General features: G+C 44.5%; 1 protein-coding gene across 1 annotated transcript in view; it reads right to left on the reverse strand.

Annotated features, from left to right (window-relative positions):
- Window positions 1-11359, reverse strand: part of LOC124775419 — a 46940-nt gene extending 35581 nt beyond the window's left edge. Inside the window, exons 1-2 of the mRNA XM_047250251.1 lie at window positions 11269-11359; window positions 10292-11108 (exon numbers count right to left, since the gene is read on the reverse strand). Of these exons, the coding sequence (XP_047106207.1) occupies window positions 10292-11108; window positions 11269-11359 (908 nt within the window). The remainder of the gene's footprint in view (window positions 1-10291; window positions 11109-11268) is intronic.
- Window positions 11360-21859: the final 10500 nt, after the last annotated feature.

Consider the following 21859-nt stretch of genomic DNA (forward strand, 5'->3'; position numbering starts at 1 on the left):
CTATCATTTTTCTATAAGACGTACTTTTTAATCAGTTTCAGAAGAAGATAACCGAACCGACCACAGCAACGCAAGACAACCAGAACATTGAAGCGGTAATGCAAAACATCAGAGATGACAATTATTCCATGCTTAACAAGATTAGTTTCGAAAATGGTGAAACGATGCCCGCCAAGAAGCCACGGATTATTGATGGGCCCCAAAAAAGAGATGCTTTGGAAGTGTGCGATGCCTTCCTTTCTGGAATATAATCACATTTTCAGTTCATTGGACACCGCATTGCAGCCAGCTTATTTGAAGTAAATCAGTTTGACAAACACATCACAGATTTTCCTGGCAAATACCTTGAAATTAAAGACACGTACTTTTCTGGAAAAAAGAAAGTTGAAGGGCGCGATTCAGTTCTTCTACGCTGGGCCTGAGTTGAGAGCAGTTGCATTTCTCTCGCTGATTCTAGAGGATGAACTTCGTGACACATTCGACGACGAGACTGTCACAATTCTGAAACTGCTAATCACGACGCCTATCTCGACCTCAGAACCTGGGCGGTGCTTTTCAATGCTCAAGAAAGTTAAAACGTTCCTACGAAGCACCATGAAAGAAGAATGAGTGCCTTAGGGATGCTTTCCTGTGAGAAGTCGTTAGTGTGTAAAATTGAACATTTCAATCTGAGATGACAGGTTTATTCCCCACAAGGAGGAGCGATGAATCTACACTCCTGGAAATTGAAATAAGAACACCGTGAATTCATTGTCCCAGGAAGGGGAAACTTTATTGACACATTCCTGGGGTCAGATACATCACATGATCACACTGACAGAACCACAGGCACATAGACAAAGGCAACAGAGCATGCACAATGTCGGCACTAGTACAGTGTATATCCACCTTTCGCAGCAATGCAGGCTGCTATTCTCCCATGGAGACGATCGTAGAGATGCTGGATGTAGTCCTGAGGAACGGCTTGCCATGCCATTTCCACCTGGCGCCTCAGTTGGACCAGCGTTCGTGCTGGACGTGCAGACCGCGTGAGACGACGCTTCATCCAGTCCCAAACATGCTCAATGGGGGACAGATCCGGAGATCTTGCTGGCCAGGGTAGTTGACTTACATCTTCTAGAGCACGTTGGGTGGCACGGGATACATGCGGACGTGCATTGTCCTGTTGGAACAGCAAGTTCCCTTGCCGATCTAGGAATGGTAGAACGATTGGTTCGATGACGGTTTGGATGTACCGTGCACTATTCAGTGTCCCCTCGACGATCACCAGTGGTGTACGGCCAGTGTAGGAGATCGCTCCCCACACCATGATGCCGGGTGTTGGCCCTGTGTGCCTCTGTCGTATGCAGTCCTGATTGTGGCGCTCACCTGCACGGCGCCAAACACGCATACGACCATCATTGGCACCAAGGCAGAAGCGACTCTCATCGCTGAAGACGACATGTCTCCATTCGTCCCTCCATTCACGCCTGTCGCGACACCACTGGAGGCGGGCTGCACGATGTTGGGGCGTGAGCGGAAGACGGCCTAACGGTGTGCGGGACCGTAGCCCAGCTTCATGGAGACGGTTGCGAATGGTCCTCGCCGATACCCCAGGAGCAACAGTGCCCCTAATTTGCTGGGAAGTGGCGGTGCGGTCCCCTACGGCACTGCGTAGGATCCTACGGTCTTGGCGTGCATCCGTGCGTCGCTGCGGTCCGGTCCCAGGTCGACGGGCACGTGCACCTTCCGCCGACCACTGGCGACAACATCGATGTACTGTGGAGACTTCACGCCCCACGTGTTGAGCAATTCGGCGGTACGTCCACCCGGCCTCCCGCATGCCCACTATACGCCCTCGCTCAAAGTCCGTCAACTGCACATACGGTTCACGTCCACGCTGTCGCGGCATGCTACCAGTGTTAAAGACTGCGATGGAGCTCCGTATGCCACGGCAAACTGGCTGACACTGACGGCGGCGGTGCACAAATGCTGCGTAGCTAGCGCCATTCGACGGCCAACACCGCGGTTCCTGGTGTGTCCGCTGTGCCGTGCGTGTGATCATTGCTTGTACAGCCCTCTCGCAGTGTCCGGAGCAAGTATGGTGGGTCTGACACACCGGTGTCAATGTGTTCTTTTTTCCATTTCCAGGAGTGTATTTACAATATCGTTCCTACTAATTATTTTGAAGCTGTCTTCCCAAAGTCATGGAGTCGCTGCTTTTAGTGAGTACAATGCTTTTATTTTTAAACATTGGTAATTTCATTAAATTTGCTTCGCAAAATCCAGATTACAAGTTCGAATAATTTATACATGCTCTGTTATTTCTCGTACTGGCACTCATGTCGTAGCGGACACTTTTCTGATAGCCACGAACGTAAAGCAGACGAAGAGTCTTGGCTGTCGAGGGTACAAGAGTGGAGTGGGGGGAGAAGCCACGTCTCCCTCTCACAGGGCTGGCCTGTGTTCCGTGCTCCTGGGAAAGCAGAACTGATGTAATAATGTACATACGGATCGCTGATTCCATCTGGTGTTGTGAGAATCATATTCGAACCCTATGACAGAGCAAGATTGCTCTCTGCACTCATTTCAAAATAAGAAAAGGAACAGTCTGGAGCCGAGGGACCGCTACAGTCGCAGGTTCGAATCCTGCCTCGGGCATGGATGTGTGTGATGTCCTTAGGTTAGTTGGGTTTAATTAGTTCTAAGTTCTAGGCGATTGATGACCTCAGAAGTTAAGTCGCATAGTGCTCAGAGCCATTTAAGAAAAGGAAACAACCAGCAATCTCAACTCAAAGCAAAGCGGAGCACATAAATCATTTGGTAACGGCTAGAGCGCAATTGTTAGCTGAGGTTGGTGGCGTCGTTACGTGGTAGTTACAGGCCCGATCTCCGCCGGTATCTTAACCTACACCCCCTGGTTATGACTGCCACGTTTAAGTTCAAATGGTTCAAATGACTCTAAGCACTATGGGACTTAACATCTGAGCTCATCAGTCCCTTAGACTTAGAAGTACTTAAACCTAACTAACCTAAGGACATCACACTCATCCATGCCCAAGGCAGGATTCGAGCCTACGACCGTAACGGCAGCTCGGTTCCGGACTGAAGCGGCCGGCCACGTTTAAGTGACCGAACATGGCCTGCGAGGAGTGAAGAACTGTGCTGTTGATGTGTGTGCGCGCGTGTGCATTTGTGTGCGAGAGAGATTTTCGGAATTAGTGTTACGTTTTATATCTCATGCAGACATGCGAAAAAGATATCTAAAGCAACTTCTCTCTCTCTCTCTCTCTCTCTCTCTCTCTCTCTCATACAAACACTTGCTATCATGTTCTACAGGAATATATCAATCTCCTACTGTGCATAAGAAGAGCGCTGTTGTAATAAGTGTTTATTTCTGTTTCTCTATACGTTTAGTTTGATATAATATTTTGTGAAATATATGAATTATCGACAAAATTCCGTAATACACTCGATGCTACCAAACTATTTTTTTTTTTTTTTTTTTTTTTTTTGCACCACCAAATGGAATGCTTCAGCGGCGGCCACTGGTCGTGACTATTTATTTGGCTGTGGCTGGAGCGAGGTGTGGAGGTTCGAACTCCCACAACGAGGAGCAGTCTGGTGGACGGCAGCCAAACGGCAACATTAGCCTCGAGCCAGGGACCGTGGGTAGCAGCGGACGAGACTTCGTGCGACGTCGGGCCACGGGAGACACGCCGCCCGCTCTTGTTTACGTCCTGGCGTGGCTGACTCATAGAGTTTGCCGGTGGTAGCGCCCCGTTATATTAGCAGGACGGGGCGGTTGCTGTCGTCACCAGTGGGGAGGTGTGAGAGTGAAGAAGGCTCGACAGCTAGGGCTGTCCAACTAGGAGATAGCCGCGGCGTGTGTTTCGCTGAGACGGTGAAAGAACGTTGTGCCGGTTGTGTCCAGTGCAAAATTTTGTAATGCAGACGACGGTATGTGGTTGGACCAAATTAAATTGCGCGAGAAATCACACTGCACCACGGCGAGGCCGTTGAAGGGGCAAGTGTTTTAGAACCTGAAATTCTGTATTTTACTGCTCAATGCGATTTAAGAGATTTCGATCTGTTTTACTACTGGCGTTTATTGAACCGCGCTCTCATTTACTGTCGGCTGTGGCCAGCAGTGGGTAACTTGTTGTTTGTTCTGTTAATTATGCTCGATACTCTTGTTAATTAGTGGTTTTAGTTTTGGGTGACGGCTTTTGATGGCGTATGCTTTGAGATACTGTGTTTGGGGTTAAGATTTGATTATTGGAGTTATTCTTGTTGCCCCTTTACAGTTGCTCTATTATTAATGATATTGATACTGCGTGAAGAGTTTGACAGAGCACTGAAAGACCTGCGTCGAAACAAGGCCCCGGGAGTAGGCAACATTCCATTGGAACTACTGACGGCCTTGGGAGAGCCAGTCCTGACAAAACTCTACCATCTGGTGAGCAAGATGTATGAGACAGGCGAAATACCCTCAGACTTCAAGAAGAATATAATAATTCCAATCCCAAAGAAAGCAGGTGTTCACAGATGTGAAAATTACCGAACTATCAGTTTAATAAGTCACGGCTGCAAAATACTAACGCTAATTCTTTACAGACGAATGGAAAAACTAGTAGAAGCCGACCTAGGGGAAGATCAGTCTGGATTCCGTAGAAATATTGGAACTCGTGAGGCAATACTGACCCTACGACTTATCTTAGAAGCTAGATTAAGGAAAGGCAAACCTACGTTTCTAGCATTTGAAGACTTAAAGAAAGCTTTTGACAATGTTGACTGGAATACACTCTTTCAAATTCTGAAGGTGGCAGGGGTAAAATACAGGGAGCGAAAGGCTGTTTACAATTTGTATAGAAACCAAATGGCAGTTATAAGAGTTGAGGGGCACGAAAGGGAAGCAGTGGCCGGGAAGGGAGTAAGACAGGGTTGTAGCCTTTCCCCGATGTTATTCAATCTGTATTTTGAGCAAGCAGTGAAGGAAACAAAAGAAAAATTCGGAGTGGGTATTAAAATCCATGGAGAAGAAATAAAAACTTTGAGGTTCGCCGATGACATTGTAATTCTGTCAGAGACAGCAAAGGACTTGGAAGAGCAGTTGAACGGAATGGATAGTATCTTGAAAGGAGGATATAAGATGAACATCAACAAAAGCAAAACGAGGATAATGGAATGTAGTCGAATTAAGTCTGGTGATGCTGAGGGTATTAGATTAGGAAATGAGACACTTAAAGTAGTAAAGGAGTTTTGCTATTTGAGGAGCAAAATAACTGATCATGGTCGAATTAGAGAGGATATAAAATGTAGACTGGCAATGGCAAGGAAAGCGTTTCTGAAGAAGAGAAATTTGTTAACATCGAGTGTAGATTTAAGTGTCAGGAAGTCGTTTCTGAAAGTATTTGTATGGAGTGTAGCCATGCATGGAAGTGAAACATGGAAGATAAATAGTTTAGACAAGAAGAGAATAGAAGCTTTCGAAGTGTGGTGCTACAGAAGAATGCTGAAGATTAGATGGGTAGATCACATAACTAATGAGGTGGTGTTGAATAGGATTGGGGAGAAGAGAAGTTTGTGGCACAACTTGACTGGAAGAAGGGATCGGTTGGTAGGACATGTTCTGAGGCATCAAGGGAGACCAATTTAGTATTGGAGGGCAGCGTAAAGGGTAAAAATCGTAGAGGGAGACCAAGAGATGAATACACCAAGCAGATTCAGAAGGATGTAGGTTGCAGTAGGTACTGGGAGATGGAGAGGCTTGCACAGGATAGAGTAGCATGGAGAGCTGCATCAAACCAGTCTCAGGGCTGAAGACTACAACAACAACAACATTGTTTTGCCCCTCTATATTGTAAAGCTGAAGGTATGTTTAGGGGCAGCAAATCTTATCGATTGTTATACTGTGCTGTAATAAGTTGGTTTTTATAAATTGAGCGCTGTATTATTCGCTTGTGATCATCCTGTGTACGCATTCAGTTTTATTGTTGTTGTATTAATAAACGTATGTTAACCTTGGTAAGGATTTACGCTAACACAACCTTCCGCCACTTCCACTCCCACAATACTTATCCTTGCACCACAATACTTATCCTTAAAATGAAAAGGCACTAACCTGTGCGAGCTTCCAAAAGTAGCATATCAATGCATTTAGAGGATGACACTTCCTTTGTCCAAGAGAGCCAATGTCTCCCTTCAGCAATATCAGAGAGGAGATTTTTAAAGCTGTAACGCAAGCTAAGGCTAAATTATGAGTTTTCTGTTTTATTATTCAGTTTTTAAATATTTATGGGGTATTTTGCTTCGTTCTGTGACAATGTATTTATGAATAAAGGAATAAAAGTATAAGTACCTCAGCAGAAGTCGTTCGAGCTCTAATCGTGGGTTTCTGTTTGATGGACTGCAGAGTGCGCTATTAATCACTGCCCGCGATATTCGTTTTCCTCCTGAATTATTTCTGGGCGCATTTTTTTTTTAAGAATAAAATTGTACTCTTACGGTTTTTGTATGGTGATTCAGTTTCCCCTACCGATGTCCTTTTATGCAGCCTGCAATGTCCTATCTGGCTTTCATAAACCACAGGCGAGTTTTTCATATTCTCTCGCTCGCTATGCGCTAACTATTAGTTATATAGAAAAAATGAACAGGAAATTTAATGTAGTTAATTTTGTACTGGAATTGGTTTTTGCTGGAGTCCGAGGTTTTCAAGTCATTCAAGGAAAGTGTGCAAAAATGACCTTCAAACGCACCTCCACACCTACACCCGCCCGTCACCAATCAGGATTTCTAGTATGATGTTCATGGCACTCCCTCCTTCCATTGTACAAAAATTTCCGACCACACGATCTATTCCCAATATTCGACCTTTTTTGGTCTCTATTGATTGGACAATTACGTCACCAGCATAGTCGGCTATCTCGTTAACATTATTAATTTAAAATGTCAATGAGAGTAATGAAAGAAAAACAAGTAATGAAAGAAAAACAAGTAACGAAAGAAAAACGACTTTTGTAAACGATATGCTAACGTTGACAATTCAGTCCGAACTTAACTCTTACAAGCACTCTAGTTTCGTAGTCAGAAGGTCTGACGAACACAATGATATAATTGTTTATGTTATACAGTTAAAGTTCACAAAATAGTTAGATAAAATTGACGGAAACCTCAGTTTCACAATTTGTAAGTGTTCGACTAAGCGTGATCTTAGCTAGTCAATGAAGACCAAAAAGGGTCGAACGTGGGAAACGATACGTGCAGTTGCAAATTTTTGTTCAGTTGTTGGAGAGGGAGTGCAGTGAACAACATACTACAAATCCTGACGTGAGAGATCATTGTGGGGGTGGAGGTGGGCTTGAAGGTCACTTTTGTAAGTTTTTCGTGAATAACCCGAAAACTACGGCCTAAAACGGAAATGCAACCCATTAGAAAATTTTGCTACATTAAACTTCCTACAAAAAAAGTCCTGTTCATTTTTTTCTGTAGGACCAACAGCTTGCGCATAGCGAGAGAGAGAATATGGAAATTTCGGGCGTGGTTCACGAACGCCAGTTGAATATTGCGGGTTGGATAAAACGACATCGTAATGGGCAGGTGAATCACCCTGTACAATCGAACGACATCTCTTGATAATCTATGGATCGGTTTACGTTATCGAGCTAAATAGCATCCTTAACAGAATCTGCAAAGTCATCGCTGTCTGATTGTGAATGCTAGGCCGATTGGATAACGGGGTACATGACAACCGGCTGTGGTCGTTCTGCGGTAGCATCCAACATTAACCTTAAGTGATTTACGGAGACCATTGTGGCCTGAGAGGGTTTTGAACTGAGAACTTTCATTTCAGTTATGTTGTTGCAGTGCTCGTACAGTACATTTATTAGTTTCGTACAAAATTTGGCCTTTACCAAACGGAGCACACAGACACACTAGGATTCATTGTACACCCGTAATAAGTGTAGAATGTGGACACTGTAGGCACGACATATACCTCACCGCGCAGCTTAATACTCATCAGTGATTTTGTTGGAAGTAGAAATACTTCTTGCATATTAGGAATAGATAAAGTTTATAGATGAACTCCTGGAACATGTTTATGTATTGTCTGTAATGTAAGGAATAAACTGAATATAAGGTTTACGTTTGCTTTTACATGTTTTTGTTAGTATATTTATTCTTCTACAGACAATGTTCAAAATGAAAAGTCCACGTATGTGAATACTCACTGCATGTGTTACGATACATTTCGTTCACGTTAGCTCTCTCATTTCTCCCAAGACATACTTCAAAATAAGAATAACCCATGATCTGAATTCTTTTTTGAAGACTGTATGTAAGCGAAATTTATAGATCTGCGGTATTTAACTCAATGTGTGATGTGTACTGTCTTTTTGGATAAGAAACATCACATCAGGAATGTCAAGAACATACCTTTGTTAACGTCTCATTTGTGTTCTGCGTAAGATCGAAACCGGATTGTACTTCCTATAGTAAGCATTTGTGAAAATACTATTTTGTATTGCAAAAAGGGAAGGTATTTAGGGCGACTATACCACCACCATAAAGGTATTAATGAAACAACCAGCAGAAGGCATGGTAAATGAAATTTGCGCAGGAACTGAGTGGTTCTCTGCGAATAAATTAACAAATTGTAACTGTATCACTCTATAAAAATCAGAACAACACGATTATTAACTTCTAGAAAGTGGAGGAAGTCAGCATTTATAAAAAATTTAAAAAATACATTTCTTGTAAATATGTATCAGTATAAACGGATCAAAGTTTATTTTTTGTTTTGATGAGTATGGCAATACTAATCTTGGTGATGAAAATGCAGTAAATCAGCTTAAACACATTTTCAGCTTTTTAAAGTCCAATGGCACACAGTTTTAAAACAATTAATGTCCGTCGTAGGAACTACGTATGATATTTCGCGGTTGTCTTTTTGATAACTTCCAAGCATTTAAGCTGGTAAGCAGCATTCTCTCAGCATACTGATGGGGGAAGGTAAACTAGACAACACCAATAACCTGGGTTTTCTAGCTAGAGAGGCAAAAGCTGCTGAAGGTGAAATGTAAGCACTGGCGAGTAGCTACGTCGGTGCATGAGATACGATAGTCAGGTTACTGATGTTCAACTCGATTGTGTTACGCAGTTTAATTTCTACATTAAAACAATTACGGAATAAAAATCCATTTAAAACTGAGATTGTTCCATTGATATCCAACTAGAAGTTTTTATACTACTCTTAATATTTATTACACTGGTAAGAGACTTAATCACATATGCTTCAGCCGTCGACGTAATTGACTTCTACCGCGAGAGAACCTCTGCCAATTAGGATGAAGTTTGCTTTGAACAAAGACGGAATAAATTCACAAAATGTTCTCCAAAAAATGTAATTGCCTTGCTGGAGAGCCAATGTCGTATTCTAAACGAAACTGAGAAGCATTACCGTCTAACCATTTATGAATTGGGATGTAGAAAAAGTGATGTGTGTATTTACGAAGAATATGCAGAGCACCTCTTCAGTCGATAATCGATACCTCGCCATTACTGCAACCGTTACAAGGATTGCAACATCTATACCTATGTTAGTAACACGTCTGCTGCTCCTAATGCATTTCGATGGCAGTTCTCTATTAAGTAATACACCTTCACTTCGTTTGCAAGAATTGGTTGCATACCTGTTATAGATTATCGGAAAATTGTGTTGGAATGTGATATATCCAACGTACAGCCAGATGTTGGTATTCTCTGAATACGTGTTTGTTCCTATGAAGGACAGATTTCAAGGACAAATTTGATGATACAACTAAGGAGGAAGTAGACGAAAATGTGGTTGCGAGAATGCACCGCTGATTAAGAGGAGCCGGCCGGTGTGGCCGAGCGGTTCTAGGCTCTTCAGTCTGGAACCGCGCGACCGCTACGGTCGCAGGTTCGAATCCTGCCTCGGGCATGGATGTGTGTGATGTTCTTAGGTTAGTTAGGTTTAAGTAGTTCTAAGTTCAAGGGGATTGATGACCTCATGTTTAGTCCCATAATGCTCAGAGCCATTTGAACCATTTGATTAAGAGGATTTCAGAGCTGAGTTCAATGATACATCGTTTTTAACGGAGAAGAGCAGTAATTTTAGAGCTACTGTAGCTATATGTTTTTTTAACTACGTTAATTGAAGAAGTTATGAACGTTGCATTACTTTTGGCTCAATACTTACCTCATGACGAAGCTCCGAATTTACAGCAATTACAAACACACCCTATCACACGGTCTATACTACAGCTACACCTTTTTGACGGCGACTTACTTGTCACTCGGTTTCAAGAGTTCGTAGATTGATTCCATAACAGTGTCAAGGAGGCTGTGTAGCTTTTCGTTATGAGGCGTGCCCGGTGCGAAGCGAGGCACGAGGTCCAGCAAAATGTGTGTAGCGCGGCGGCTGGCGACTTGTGCGAGGTAAAGTTGAGAGTCCGGCTCCCACCGATAGAGAGTCTCGTGCCCAAGAAGCGGGTACTTGTCGGCCAGTCGCCGGCCCTCTCGCTCCTCGAACACGATGGACGTGGCGTGGAGTCGCGCCAGCGCCTTTAGCACGCACTCGCACTGGTGGACGTCCAGTGGCTTCATGGGGTCCAACACGCGAAAGCCGGCCAAAGCCAGATCCTCCAACACCAGCAAGTCCGGCCGCAAGTAGTAGCATTGCGGGACAGTGCCCAGGTACGTAGCAGCCTCGTACTCCGAGCAGCGCAGGTGTTTCTGCACGTCCCTAAGGAGATCACCGTAGTACAGGACCTCCTTCTGGTAGGCCACAGACGCCATAGCGAAACTCCTCCTGTAGGCGTCATCCAGAGGCACCGACTTCACGAAGAACTGCGGTTCGATGGTCTTCGCCCCTCGGCTTTCCTTGTCGCCTAGTGACACCGATGTACGCAGCTTCAGGTGATCGCCCATGAAGCCCTTCATGTCTGTGCTAAGGGGAGCCACTGCAAACCATGCCAACTCGAAGTCGTCCCTCTGCAGGTGCCTCTTTACGATCTTGCGACATTCCTCTCGTGACAGTGCTGAGGTGGAGCTCATGTCAGACGTCAGCTCCTCCCGTACTGGTAGACAACACAATAGCAGGTCGGCTGCGAAAAGACAGATTATTTATACTAGTGCCCTAACCTGCCAGCGGTAATAAATGCAGTAGGGGAGGGGGGCGGACTTTACCTGCGATTATTTTTAGGTGAGTACTTAAGTGTCACGTTGTATAACGAACGGTTTATCACATTGCAGCACGTCACATACCTGTACAGCTTTTATTGCACCAGATAGCTTTAAGAGTCATATGATAAACCCTGTTACAAGGGTCGTCCACTCGAAGGTCAATGTTGAGCATGCCGAGTTTGTGACGTCATAGCGTGTAAAACGCACGCCCGGGGGTCTTTCCGAACGTGCAGAGCAATATCAAGTATGTCAGATATTTTGAACGCTCCTACGAACGTAGACCAAGGTGATGGAAGGACGTTATCTACGTCACATGTAGGTTATCTCTTTTCAGTAAGGCGCCCGAGACGGGACATCGTGAATAAAATGATCCGCACTGGTTGTAAAATACTTTTTCTCAAAAGTCGCGATCGGTTTCGCGTCGATTGAAGACTCATCCTCAGGTGATACTTACAAAATTAATAACAAAAAAATTTTTTACAAATAATTCTTAACATATTGTCTGAAGAAAAGAAGGATACTAAAAAGCAGTATTGTACAGCAATACTCGAAGAATACTCACAGGTTGTTTTGTGAATAGGCTGTTTAGGTTTTTATGTTGGTAACGCCTTGTAGCGCTCTATATGAAAATCATTGACTGTGCTGTGTGCAGTCTGTGGCTGATTTGCATTGTTGTTTGCTATTGTAGTGTTGGGCAGTTGGCTGCTAACAGCGCGTAGCGTTGCGCAGTTGGAGGTCAGCCGCCAGCAGTGGTAGATGTGGGGAGAGAGATGGCGGAGTTTTGAGAGCGGATGATCTGGACGTGTGTCCATCAGAGACAGTAAATTTGTGAGACTGGATGTCATGAACTGATATGTATATATTACGACTTTTGAACACTATTAAGGTAAATACATTGTTTGTTCTTTATCAAAATCTTTCATTTGCTAACTATGCCTATCAGTAGTTAGTAACTTAAGTAGATAGAATCTTTTATTTAGCTGGCAGTATTGGCGCTCGCTGTATTGCAGTAGTTTGAGTAACGAAGATTTTTGTGAGGTAAGTGATTCATGAAAGGTATAGGTTATTGTTAGTCAGGGCCATTCTTTTGTAGGGATTTTTGAAAGTCAGATTGCTTTGCGCTAAAAATATTGTTTGTCAGTTTAGTGTTGATCAGAATAAGTAAAGAGAGAAATGTCTGAGTACGTTCAGTTTTGCTCAGCTCTTTGAAAATTAAATAATGTAAGAGGTTTATCAGCACAGTCATTCACTAATTTTTCTAAGGGGACGTTTCATATGTCGACCCTTAGCCGAGGATACCTCACTGGAATCTTCTGATTTTTTCTTGTAGTTTGTGTAATTAGTGTAGCTTTTGTTTATTGCTAGCGCGTAATAGTAGAGAGAATCTCCTTTGTAGTTGCAGTCTTTCATTGTTGTACAGTAAAACAGTTGTGGCATGCGTGTAGATTTGCACCAAGTATTTCGCAGCTGCGCTTGCGATTAACTAGATATTATTTTCAGTGCTATGTTAATGTGTTCTCTTATTTTTGCTCTTCAAATTGTGCTTTTCTGTGTTATCGTGAGAAATATTGTGACAATTATGGCGTGTGAAAAACGTAATACTAGGCTCCAAAGTAAACTGAGAAATGACAATGAAGACGAAAGCAGTGTGTTAGCGCCATCGTGTAATGAATTAACTAATGTTCAACATAGTAATTTGGTAATTATGCATAGGGAAATGGAGCGGGCGGCAAATAATGGTGTGGACAGGGAAACAATTAGTGAACAGGGAAGCGTTATCGATCGATGGGTCGGCAACAGCTCGCCTCAGGAATTGGGAATGACAGGACACAATCTTGCAAATACTGCAGAATCAGGTTTTGGGTCCTCACCGTTTTCTCAAATAAGTCAAGACACATTTTCTGCTTGTCTAAATGTGAAAACGCACTGCCAAAAAGCATAGAGAAACAGATTCCAGACACTAATACATTATTAATGCAACAAATGAAACAAAATCAGAGACATACACAGCAAAAGTTAGACACAATGGAACAAAATCAGAGACAAACACAACAACAGCTCCAAAGTTAGACGCAATGGAACAAACGCTTGAACAAACACGTGAAGGTTTAACTGCTGAGTTACTTAAAATCGAATCGAAATGTCAAAAAGTCTGTAATGACGTAAAAACACAAATTTGTGAGCATTTTCAACCTATTTTTTCGCGTCATGAAAATGCATTACAGAATCACGAAGCAGCCATAAAAGAACTGAAAACTATTGTTCATGAAAATCACGACACCTTGCAAGTTAAAATTGACTGAGTTGCATCTACCGATTCAGTTCCGCAACTTGCAAAAACTCAGGAAAACTTAAAGGACACAGTAGATACGATTTCAACACAAATGAACACTCTGACACTTGGTTCAGAAAAACACACTGAGGAAATCAGTTCATTATCGGAGAAAGTAGCAGAACTTTCGGACCAGTTTACTAACTTATCTACAAAGGTAGATGATGATCTGAATGACACAAGACCTGTAGCCTTCACCGACACAGAAGAGTATGAACAAATTAAGAAATTCAAACAAAATCAGAATCAAATTAATACGCAACACAAAAGAGAAATCCGGGAAGTACAAGATCAGTTGGCACAAGTAATACAAGAATTGCATATTTCAGAGGACACTCGCGCTCCAACACGGGAAGAGGGACGTAGAAATACGGAACAGCCACAAAATAATAACACAGGGCACTTCGGAAATTATGAAAGAAATTGTCAAGATACACCGAATTTTGAGATGGAACCGCCGACACGACGTAACAATGACCAATATTGCCAGTACAAGGGCACAGGTTACCTATATAGGGCAACCACAGACATGCCCCCTCTGTCAATCTACGGAGCATCTACGCGTGGAATGCCCGCGCGGGCGCCCTGTGCAACTGCCGCGGGAACGCACTGAAGGTGACAACCTTGTGCCTCTTCTCAGCGAGATAGTGGCGGGTGCTGCCCACCGAACCGCTGAGAGAACTGACGACTCGACTCCGGGTCCGTCAGGAGAGGTGAAAACGGTACCTAGTGCAACTATTGACAGCCCTATTGAGATTGTCTCGGACCAGACGCCCGTAGTGGCAGTACCGCCGGCGGCGACTAGTGCGCCTGCTGTGGCCAGTGATGTTGTCACTGTAGAACAGATGGAGGTAGTTCTTGCTACCCCACCGCCACCGGCAGATGACGCTAAGTCCCCCCGGCGTCGTCATAGGCGCAAGAAGGCGAGCCAAGAACAGCAGGCGGAGGGAGGGCGTCATACGTCCTCCTCCTGAGAGCAGCAGTGAGGCTGAATGTCAGGCCTCATCAGTTACGCGCTCTGTTTCCGCTGACCGCTCGGACGCTATGCGGATAACTGTTCGCCAATTAGAAGCACTCATTAGTTCATCACGAGATCGGGGAGCAGTCCCTGCAAAACGTAAAAATGAACAGGGTAGCGAACAGCCGCTGCAGCGCACTCGCACCTCTCACATACCGCTGCGACTGAGCCGTCTGCGCCGCCTGGTTCGGACTATCCCGCCTATGGGGGAAAACTGAACTGGGCTGACGACGAAGACGACGAAATGCGTGATTGAGAGGGCTCGTTCCCACATGAGCTGTCTGGTATTTGTGTTTAACATCCGGGGTGAAGTAGCAGGGTTACAGTTTCGATATTTACGCACCTGCTTACATACGACCATGACCTCATCTGACGTTACTTTCTCTGTGTTGTTTTCTCATGCCTGCAATTGACCGTCAGCCGGGAGCCCTCTCCCTTTTAACAGTAAATATCAACTCCATCTCCAACCCAATAAAACTACGCTCTCTGAAGGACTTTCTGCGCCTTGGTGCATTTGATTTGGTTTTTCTCCAGGAGGTTTGTGCCCCCTTTCTCTTTGACCTGGTTGGTTATGAGGCACTATATAACATCGACCCTGACGCCAGGCGGGGCACTGCTTTGCTATACAGATCAGAGTTAACTCCATCCAATGTTACAAAACTACCCAATGGTCGCGTCCTTGCGTGTATCATTCGGGATGTACTTTTTATTAACGTCTATGCTCCTTCAGGAGCTAATCACAGCCATGACAGAAGAACACTTTTTACGTCAGATATCACCCCTTTCTTGACAGCTCGTCGTCTTATCGTGTTTGGCGGAGATTTTAACTGTGTGGTAGCCGATGCTGATCAGGTCCCAACGCCTATGAGGTGTGAAGCACTCGCTTCCCTCCTCCAGGCGGCTGACCTTAATGATACGTGGCGCCACTTTCATCCCACCTACACACAGTTTACTCACATCTACCCCACTGGAGCAAGCCGTATTGACCGTGTTTATGTCTCTGCTGATTTGCTTCCTGCCCTATGTGCCGTCCAAGTCATTCCTGTGGCCTTTAGTGACCACTGTGCGTACTCTTGCTCCTTGCATATCACGGGCCCAACCCCGGTTCCTCGGGGCACCTATTGGAAGATGAATACACTTCATCTCCCGACGCTCGAACTGCGCACTCTTGTCACGAAAACATGGCGGGATTGCATCGCTACTGCATCGAAGTACCCTACCACTGTAGTTTGGTGGCTCCGCTGTGCGAAGCCGCGGCTGCGACGTGTTATCCAGCAACATAGTCGCGAAGTCGCACACTGGAAGCGTAGCACATTAGACTTCTATCAACAATGTCTAAACGATGCACTAACCCTTCCTGCTGACAGGTATGACCAGCTACGCATGCGCCTCAACAAAATTAAAGCGACAACCCTTCGCTTCTCTCGGGAGAAGGCCGAGGGGATGGTGGTGAGGTGCCGCTCCACATCCCTGATTGAGGGAGAGAGGCCATCCAGCTATCACCTTGCCTCTGAAAGGAATCATGCAAAGAAGAACACAATTCTACGCCTTAAAACAGACGATGGTACGCGCCTCACAGGCCATCGTGAAGTTCTCAAACACCTAACAGACCATTATACACACCTCTTCCAGGATGTTCGGGTAGACGTCGCCGCCCAACGAGCACTTATCGGTGGGGTCCCAACTTCATTGGACCATCGAGACCGCGACTGTTTAACCCAGCCACTCACACTCGCTGACCTCACATCTGTCCTCCGTGCCTGTCCGGGACAAAAATCACCTGGCCCCGACGGTCTCCCTTATGAATTCTACCAACAATTCTGGGACCTGTTAGGAGACCGCTTCTGCAAACTGTGCGAGGAGATTTTTGCTGGTTGCGAACTACCCGCCGAATTTCTAGCTGGACGTATTGCCCTTATTCCAAAGGTCACAGGTCACTGTCGAGCTAAAGACCTCCGTCCTATCACCGTTCTTAACACTGATTATAAGTTGGTGGCACGAAGCGTGGCCTCTCGTCTTAAACAGGTAATGAATAAGGTACTTTGCCCCACTCAATCATGTGGCGTTTCGAATCGAACCATCTTCACCGCCGCTTCTATGTACTGTGATGCTGTCTTTCTCACCGCCGACACTCGAACCCCGGCTGCAATTCTCTCCCTAGATTTCGCCGGTGCCTTTGACAGGGTCTCACACCCTTACCTGCTGGCCGTTATGTCGCGGATGGGTTTTGGCGAGCGCTTCATAAGAATCATCCGGCACATCTTGGATGGAGCAAATTCCACAATCGTTGTGAATGGCTGCAGATCACGACCAATTCCCATCAGACGATCAGTTCGACAAGGGCGTCCCTTGTCAATGTATTTGTTCGCTTTAGCGCTGGACCCCATGCTGCGTGACATCGGACGGATGGTCGATGGTGTCGCTCTCCCAGGCGTCACCTTCCGCAGTGCGGCATACGCGGATGATGTCGGTGTGTTCGTCGCCAACGCTAGGGACATCGATTCAGTTCGCCGAGTTCTCAACGTTTATGAACGAGCATCCGGTGCCATGTTAAATTCCAACAAAACGGTGCTCATCCCGCTAGGACCACGATCATTGACCATCGAACGCCCATGGTACCGAGTTGTGGGGGAACAACGTATCTTGGGCCTTGAGGTGACTGCCTGTCCGCAGCGCATGTTAACACTCACGTGGAGGATGCTTCTCACGCGCATCAGAGGACTTTGCCTGAGTCACGCTGATCGACGACTCGACCTCCATCAACGAATCCAACTGATTAATACTTACATCCTATCACGGGCATGGTATGTAGCACAACTCCTTACGCTACCGAAACAAACTGGCAGAGCCATCTCACAAACAGTATATTGGCTTTTTTGGCGGCATGCACTGTTCAAAGTTGACGCACAGACTTGTACACTGCCAAAGGTCGATGGTGGCCTTGGCCTCATTGACTTTCCCCGCAAATGTGCGGCCCTCCTGATTCATCGTATCGCCACTTTGCGTGAAACTGACCCAGGTGGGACAACAGCGGTTCTTTTCGACCGTTATCGCCCACAATCGGCGCGTGCACCAGTATGTTTGACACATATTCCGTTCCGGATGACGACAGTCAAGGACTATTACCTCAATCAAAGTTACGTCCTAACAGTGGCCACTGACAAGGTACGCACGTCGAAGCGCCTTTACCAGGCACTTCGAGGCCAGCCCACACCACATAAATTAGAGGACAGACGACCGTCGGTCATCTGGCACCAAGCTTGGGCTAATATCAACAACCCAGCCCTTCCCACGGAAGTTTCAGCGCTATGGTATCATGTCGTAAACAATTTAATACCCACTAATCATCGCCTGGCGGCCATCCGCCTACGGCCCTCGGCAGTTTGCGGCCGATGTAGTGACGTAGACACCAGAGAGCATCGTCTCTTATGCCCTCACGTCACAGAAGTGTGGGACCTTGCACGTGTGCTATTAGCGCTGATCGGTGGAACGACACCAGACAATGTGTCAATCGACTGGTTCCTTACCCCTGATATTCAGACCAACCCCCGAACGCGACGTAACGCAATGGTGTGGCTCTTGGGCCACACCATTTTCACGATCTATGACCTTTCCCTCACCGATGCTGTCTCTTTCATGGACTACCTGTGGAGCCAGCATCGCCTGGCGGAATCTGACCGGAAATATGCCATTACCTTTGCAAGATTTTTGAAAGTTGCAATGGTTCATAGTTATCAAAAGGTGTTCCGGGTTGACTAAGGCACATCGTCCAGGAATTGCCTGAGTTTACCCCTGGAGCTATGTCACTCGGACTTTCAAACTACCCTTGACTTGCCTATACCCAAGATTTGACATTGGCCTTCTGGGCATCACTAGAGTAGACTATTCTATGATACTGATGATATGACAATTGGTAACATGGGAATTGTGTGAACCTTGTATGGAAAATTATTGGGAAATTAGAAAACACGTAAATCTATCTTAGAGGATTATTACTTCGTTAATTCTATGGGCGATGGGATTATCTCGCCAGTTTCGTTTTCATTTGTGTGTGCTGCCGTCCCTGTTTTTTTTTATTTTGCCTTCATTTCTGTCTTTATTTCTTTCTTCCTTTTTAGTTTCTAAACTCATCACTTGCTTCACACCTGCAGAGAGAGGTGTATTTCTGAGTAGTGTGTCATCGCTCCCTGAGGCATAGCAGAGTATGCCTCCGCTTTTATTTTCGGTTTATGGCAATAAGTCTTGCTACTAACAGCACATTGCTTTAAGTGCCGCGTCGACATTAGAGGATGGCGGCATTTTTGGAGAGGTAAAGGTAGGGCTATAGGGGAGGAAGGAGGCCCAAAAAAAAAAAAAAAAGTATGCGACTCGCCGACATGATGATTTTGACTATAAGCTGTTCATTACTACACGTAAGTTCAAAACATTTAAGAATTCTGGCAACGACAGTCATCCACAAGCGTGGCTTCATCAATTCTCTCATTGTTTTCCTCCCAACTGGTCATTAGAACACAGGTTAGAATTTATGTGTGGCTACTTAGAGAATGAACCAGCTGTAAGAATGCGACTGGTCATTCACGATTGTCACAGTGAAGGAGAATTTTATCATGCCTTCCTCTCAGCATATTGGTCTCAAGCTACACAAGACCGAGTAAAACATAGCATCATAATGATGAAACATTTCGAACAATCTGAATTTTCCAGTCTTGTGAAATATTTTGAAGACATGTTGCACAAGAATCAGTACCTATCAAACCCATACAGCCCCTCAGAGCTCATCCGCATTTGCTTAATCAAATTGCCTGAACATTTACGACATATTATTTTGGCAGGACGTTGCAAAGACGACATTGAAGCTTTTCAGGGACTGTTACAAGAATTGGAAATTGACACTGACAATTGCGGGACGCGAAAACAGAAACACAACAATTGCAGGTCACATCCGTCACAATTCCACGACAAAAGAAATAATAACTGGACACAACAAGGCCATTCTCACAACACAAATCGTGACCAAAACAGTCACCACCCTTATGACAACCGCTGGCAGAATAATAGTTACAGAGAAAGATCGCACTTCCGTAGTAATGAATATGACAGAGATAACCATAGAAACAGACAATATGGGAACCAAAACAATTATTATCAAGGGAGACAGAATAACTTCAGACGCAATGGTCCATCGTACAGTTACGATTTCGGGAGAAATTCTCCACCACGTGACCAACAAGAAAGAAATTATGGAATCTACCGACATGACGACAGACGAAATAATCGTAACTTCAGACCTGAATCGCATCAGAACTGGCGGGATTCAAACAGGGCAGGGCCCTCTCGACAAGGTGAATTTGTAGAAGTTAGACCTCCAAATCCCAATAACGAAGCGCACCAACAAAGAGATAGACAATGACTAGCATCGCAGGCAGCCACGTGCGCCGGCTGGCTCAGAGAAAAATAACATAGACGCTAACCTTGAGAAAAATTTTAGCATTCTTTACTGATATATACAACATGATAATTGCTTTGAAGTTGAAACTCTGCGTACTAGGAAGGGTAAAGGATCGCACCACATTGAACATGTAAAACCGTTTATTGAGAGAGAATCTGCTTTTTAACTTAGTCTTTGCTATAAAATTTTTCACTTCACGTTACTAGTACTCTTTGTCACACTTAGAAACTGTTAACATGCAACTATGTTTTAAAATTAACTATCCAGTCTAGAACCTAGGGAACATATTTAAACAGAAATTAAGAATACATTGTTATAGTGAACAGACGACACAGTGTTGTTATTTGTACAATCTTGCTTGTTAGATGCACGATAACGTAACGACTATAAGGCTTGCATACTTAGAACATATACCAGTACTGCTAATGAGATTTTACTGCAACATTTTGGTTTACCTGAAAATACATTATGGATTTAAAGTGCTTTCTGAGAGATACCAGATGACACAGTGGTTAGTTTATTTGACAGCTACACGACTATATCACGAAGCTACTAATGTGTGACACAATTTACATTGTTGCTTTTACGGTGTATCTGTTTTATATATGCACAGTTTTTCCGAATTCTTCTGGAAAGGAAAACATGTTTTAGTAGTAACTTTTGTGGTATAGCTACAATGAGACAGCCTTTTCTGTAGCACAACAATACGTTACAGTAAAGTACTTACTTCATCACGGCAATAAGCGTAACAACTGCGATATCTATAGGCATAGCAAAATGGTTCAAATGGCTCTGAGCACTATGGGACTCAACTGCTGTGGTCATAAGTCCCCTAGAACTTAGAACTACTTAAACCTAACTAACCTAAGGACATCACAAACATCCATGCCCGAGGCAGGATTCGAACCTACGACCGTAGCGGTCGCGCGGTTCCAGACTGTAGCGCCTTTAACCGCTCGGCCACTCCGGCCGGCTATAGGCATAGCAATTCACTTTGTTTATTACGAGGTAAGTACATTGACTTCTACAGAACTTTGCTGACAGACGACGATAATTACGACACTTGGCACATTTTTTACCCTTAAGTAATGGCAGAGATTGTCTTACAACAAGATGCACAGTTTAGCGCTACAAAAAAAATGGTTCAAATGGCTCTGAGCACTATGCGACTTAACTTCTGAGGTCATCAGTCGCCTAGAACTTAGAACTAATTAAACCTAACTAACCTAAGGACATCACACACATCCATGCCCAAGGCAGGATTCGAACCTGCGACCGTACCGATCACTCGGTTCCAGACTGTAGCGCCTATAACCTCACGGCCACTCCGGCCGGCTTAGTGCTACAGTACACGTATTTGGGTGATTGATTTTGCACTTTAAACATTTATGTTTAAAGATTTTTGAATTACAACGATACAAAGGTTTTCCGTGATGCATTTCATTCCATTGCTGTAATCTGTAACACATGATGGTGTAATTACATTAATCCTCAGGGGGGTACACGCTTACTTTGTGTACCATGTGTTTGGCAAGCACAAGGAGCCCTAGCTAATATGGTATTTGCTTATACAACTTTACACAACGGTACCATGTTTCTCTAACACATAAATTACACAGCTATCTGATCATTTACCTGAGAGAGACAAAATTTATTTTACTACATCAGTGACAGACGTTTACGTAATTACACAGTTAGATAACTTCACACTTATTAAATTGTATTTTGTATGTACTTTGTGAACTGTTCATATATTTTTCGGAACCATTGTGATACTATGAGAGCTTTGAATGATGTATTTGGTATGGGATTATGATTTTTAAAGTACGTTTGAGGTAGATGACACTACTGAAATGAGCAGAGAATTTTTTTA

Source organism: Schistocerca piceifrons, chromosome 2 (assembly GCF_021461385.2).
Source record: "Schistocerca piceifrons isolate TAMUIC-IGC-003096 chromosome 2, iqSchPice1.1, whole genome shotgun sequence".
NCBI lineage: Eukaryota > Metazoa > Arthropoda > Insecta > Orthoptera > Acrididae > Schistocerca > Schistocerca piceifrons.